This window comes from Prunus persica, chromosome G1 (genome assembly GCF_000346465.2).
Source record: "Prunus persica cultivar Lovell chromosome G1, Prunus_persica_NCBIv2, whole genome shotgun sequence".
In the NCBI taxonomy this organism is placed as follows: Eukaryota; Viridiplantae; Streptophyta; class Magnoliopsida; order Rosales; family Rosaceae; genus Prunus; species Prunus persica.
The window spans coordinates 32,977,232-32,982,686 of NC_034009.1; the positions used below are offsets into that span (position 1 = coordinate 32,977,232).

Consider the following 5,455-nt stretch of genomic DNA (forward strand, 5'->3'; position numbering starts at 1 on the left):
GCTAAGAAGAAGCTGACCAATACGATCGAGTGATTGTGGCTACCGTTGTTCAGTTGGTTGGGGAGATCGTGGTATTGCTAAGAGGGAGCACATAATATGTTTTGCAATCAAATTTTCTTTTGTGTGTGGAATTATGAGTAGTTCAAATGTTAGTGTACCTTTTAATATTCTCCAACCGTTCGAAATGTGATTAGCTGCAATGTACTTTTTTACACGCTGCTTTCTAATCACTCTGTTCCAACAAAGTGCTTCAAGTATCCTTCAGTTACAAATATTTACAAAATCATGCCCCTAATAACCAGTCGAGCTCAGATCTTAATAACCAGTAAAACACTAGAACATAACATTCGGAAAAAGTGGGTACTGCTGGAAATCATTACTGGTAATGAAAACAACAGCTGGCTGCTGGAAATACTGCATTAGCCTGTGATATAATCAATGAATCTCTGTTAAAACATAATTCATCATAAACTACCCATTTTACATGGTAAAAGTCATTGCTTCTTCACATAACTCAAAATTTGATACTTTATCAAATGTCTATGAAAATTTCTAAATAGGGAGAAGACGTAAAATTAACATGTGTCCAAATTTCATGCAAGAATGAAACCAAGCAAATTTTCATTTCAATTATCAGTGGACATAGTAAGAGCTCATCGGTGGACATGAACAAAAAAATAATAATAATAAAAACTGAATCTAGAAAACTTCACCTGATCATTAGTCTTCATAACAACTGGATTTCGTCTAATAGAAACATAAATAATTCAGTTAGTCTGTGCATCCTGTCAAATTCATCGAATAATGGGTCACTACGATCTATTAGAGTTGATTCGTCATTGTTCGACGGTGATGTCCTGCATAAACATCAAACACAAGCACATAAAAAATGTATCTATTCAAATTTTAGGTGTTATTATAAATAGTGTTAGCATCTTATGGTGTGTTCAAATTTCTTGGGCATTGTCTTCTATCATGACCAATGTGTCCACACTCCCGACAGTGTCTAATCCCTCGCTTCATTGCCTTTTTCTTTGCTCCCGTTACTCGTTTCGACCTTCCTTTGCACCTCACTCTCTTAGGATCTTTCATATATTGTGTTTGAAAGCTGGACCCTCTAACTTCTTTATTACTTGGTCCATCCTTCAACAACTTCAACTTCACCTGCAAACTTTTTAGAGTCTCTGATAGTAGCTCACATCCTTCTTCACTCATTAATGCATCCTCAACCACATCTGAAGCAAGTCGAGACATTGTACTCCGCTTTATTAAAAGACCAGGATCTGCAGAGTCTTTAATTTCGTTGCCATTTGCATATGATTTCGCAGTTTTCTTCCACCTCTTCAAAATATATTTATCGGGCATATATTTAATCTGGTCCCTTTTAAACAATGCTAGGATGTGCTTGCAAATAATTCCAACAAATTCAAATCTTTTGCAACTACACGATGCGTGGTCAGAATCTTTGACATACACTACTTCTGCCACTCTTGTTTCCCAATTTTTCCTTTCACTAACGTTAAAGACAACTTTAGAAGCATCATCTGTTTTGAGCTCTAAGAAACATGTTGTACTTTGTATTAGTTCTTGCTCAAACTTTTGAAACATTGTCCTTGTGTACAAGGTAGCCATTTGTTTGTTCATTGACATCGGTAGAATACATTGAGCCATTTCAAATGCATCTACGTGATCAGCAACTAACTCTTTTTGACGTTGATGAGAAAATACCCTCTCAAATCGTATTATGAAATCCATCAACGAATTTCTCATTGATATGTATTGATTGAAAAAACCATGAGAACCTTCCGTTCTTTGGCTGCTTGACATTCCAGTGGCAAAAAATTGACGTGCGTAGGCTGGAACCCAAGATTCCCTTAAATCAAACATTGAACTTAGCCATGGATGGTCAGTCAAACCAGCCTTTGTAACCACAATATTCCATTTTGCATCAAACTCATCCTTATTGTCAGTATCCCATATGGCTTTCTAAAATTCACGCCAATACTACTTATAAGCAGAATGTGGTAACTTAACAGAGAACTTTGATGCGATGTGCCATATGCAAAGTCGATGAAATGTAGTCGGAAAGGCTATTGAAATCACTCTGGTCATTGCCGGATCTTGATCTGTAATGATCTTTATAGGTTTGCCACCTGGCATGGCTTTCTTAAACTCCTCAAACATCCAAATAAATGACTCAGTCGTTTCCTTGCTCAAAAATGCGCATGCTAAGACAATTATCTGACCATGGTTATTAACTCTCAACATTGGTGCAAATGTCAAGTCGTATCGATTCGTGTTGAATGTGGTATCGAATACAACAACATCTCCATAAAACCTGTACGCCCGTCTAAAAGTTGCATCTGCCCAAAAACATCGACTAAACCTGTCATGGCCATCTCCCTCAATCTTGAAATAAAAAGCCTCATTTTTTTTCTATTCAGCCATAAAATACTCGGTCACTAATTCAACATCGTGGTTCCTCAGCTTCTCATTCACACTACATTCAAGATTGTAGATATCTTTTTTGATAAAACCAATTTTATCCATTCCTCCGGATTGCACCTCGAAAATACTTACCTTCTGATGAATGGGAATATTAACCGAACCCAACTGTTTTGTGAGTACTTTTGTAGAATCTGAAATATGACAGTGTGATCTCAATAAATGCATTCTTTCTTAGGGTGTCATCTTATGATTGTGTCCCTCTGCAAAAAGAGAGATGGTATACTTCTTGCTCCCATTTGTCTTCACAACCACAATCTTAACTTTGCAATTGCATCTACTTATTCCCAGCTGTCTTTTCCTCTCCCGAGTTTCATCTCTCCTGTATGCACCTTGTTTGCAACATACAAATTCTTTCCTCAAAATCTCTTTATTATTTTTCCCCCAAAAGCTGAAATGAAGTCGAATACCAAAGCCAGCCAAGAATGCATATCTATTATGGAAATTATAAACGAGGTCAAGCGAGTCGAACTTCATCCCAACTGCTGGTGTTTCCTCATTTCTTACTTCAGGAATATAAACCCTCCCATTAGCTGTTACACAGTCATCACTCTCTGAGCCCCCAGACATTTTATCTATGTATATTATTGATCCACTTCTATATTACTGCATAGCAAATATTAATTCATTAATCAATCATTACTGCATCACAACATATCAATGCATTCCACTTACACAAAATATTGCCCAAATTGACACAAAACATGCATAGCCTAACTTGTTGGATTCCGATTACACAAAACGCAAGCAAAATTTAATAATAGTTACGTTATCTCTTGTGAAATAATCTGGAAAAAATAACATTAGAACCAACATGTTCAACTAAGAACACAAATGCAATTCAAACCAGCAATCACATAACTTCACCCAATATCCTCTCCAAATGCTTACTCCTAATGTCATTAAGCCCAAGTTTAGGATCTTTTACCTACATTTCATAATTTCCCACCCCCACCAAAAACAATCAACTAAGTATACTGAATATTCATAAGGAAATGACGCATTATTGATTCCACAAATGACGCATTATTGATGCCACAAATGACGAATTTCCCACCCTCACCAAAAACAAACCAAACCCAATTAAATCAATCCAGAAGGAGTGAACTTACCTCTCAAAATCAATCGGGAGCTCCGAAGTCAGTAAGCTTGAGAGAATGTGGTGGACATTAGAGAAGACTCTTTGGTATTAGAGACTCCATCTCTACCAAGATCGAGGAACAAACTGCTGCTGCGGCGTCTAGCTACAGAAAGAGATATGCTACTTTGCTTTCATCTGGAATCTTGTCTGCTGAACGAAAAAGAGAAGGGGTTTTCACTTGAGCCATAGAATCAAAACAGGGCAACAGCTAGGTAAGAACCATTAATCGTCATACTGAGGATACCATAGATCGCGGGCTTCCCAAGGAGCTAATGACAATGGAGCGACTATAGGGTTTGGGAGCTTTGGATCCTTCTAATTGTGGGTTTGCGTTACATTCAAAGAGAGGATTGTGTTCTTGAATTTTTCACAGAGAGGGAAAGAGGGAAAGATCTTCAACTGAAGTTGGGTTTCCAACGGGTCAAATTTCAACTCAGTTCTACATGCACCCTCTTTTAAAAACTCACCGTTAGATGAAATCCAACGGCTTGTACATACCCCTCAAAAACACCCCTTATAACTTTCCACTCACTATAGAAGCTCCCTAGAAGCTCTTTTTCACTTATAATTTCGCCATTGATAATATGGTAAATGGCTCAGTCCCCTTTGCATGTGGCCCAATCAAAAGGTCGTTCGCGTTGGCCCTAATCAAAAAGGTCATGGTAAATGGCTACAACTTAAACACATAACATCAAAAAGCACTAGTATGAGTATGACTTTGTAGTGGTTCTTCAAGTACAAGTTTTGAAAATATATTTATTTATTTTACATGGAAATGGAAATGGAAATGGAAAGAAGGGTAAATTGAAATATATAGTAGGCAGATGCAGTGCAATATATTGATATTGTACTAATTACTGAATATAGGTTTGGCCAGTGATATCAAGGTCTCGGTCACCGGTGGAAGGTGGGGGTGGATGCTTGGGAGGGTCCCGTAGTGGCTTCATCAGGTCCATCAGCACTCTGCGTCTCTCTGGCCAGTGGCTTATTTGCTTTTGGTTTTGCCGCTATTTCAGTTTCACCCTCGTCTCTACCGTACATTCCACCACCGTAGGCTTCATATGTTAGTGGCTTCATCCTTGATCCGTCTTCCTTCTCTTTCTGCTTTACCTCCTCCCTTCTCTGCTTCTCCCTCTCCTCTTTCACTTTTGGATGATGATCGTCATCCATTATTATTAATTCATCAAATCAGATCTTTCTATCTACTCACTAGCTAATCTCTCCACTTACTTGAAATCGATATATATATATACACGTAAGCTATACTCCACGGCGCCGTTAATGATACGTGTCTTGTTTAATGATGAAGTGGCAAAAAAGTGAGCCGCCAAATGTCATCCATGCATCTATATATATAAAGCAAAAGGCAGAGAATGGTGAAACATTCAAAATACCAGAAAATGCCCTTGGTTAATGCAAACATTAAGAATTAGAATTATTAATTAAATGAGGATAATATGGTAAATTCACAATTTTTCATATTAAAAAAATTAAAATTAAAAGAAAATTCAGATAATTGATCATATTTTTATAGAACACAACTATCCATTATCTTTTTTAATTCTAAAATAAATTTAAATTTTTTTAAAAAAAAACCTCTCGCAAACGCAGAAGCGCGTACAAAGAGGCTATTAGTCCTAGTACTATAACAAACAGCTGACACTGATCAGAGCGCACAACTTATCCTCATGGTCTATCTTTTGAAGAACCCCCTCTTAATTTCCTCAACCTCATCATCATAACACATTTTCCGCCATTAGCATTTATGTATTCTCCCTCTGTCACTCTCTCACTCTCTCACTGTACATG

General features: G+C 37.3%; 1 protein-coding gene across 1 annotated transcript; it reads right to left on the minus strand.

Annotated features, from left to right (window-relative positions):
- Nucleotides 4,501–4,816, minus strand: LOC18788659. Its single transcript, XM_007221715.2, is given in 2 exon segments — nucleotides 4,501–4,578; nucleotides 4,580–4,816. Coding segments are annotated over 2 exon segments (315 nt in total).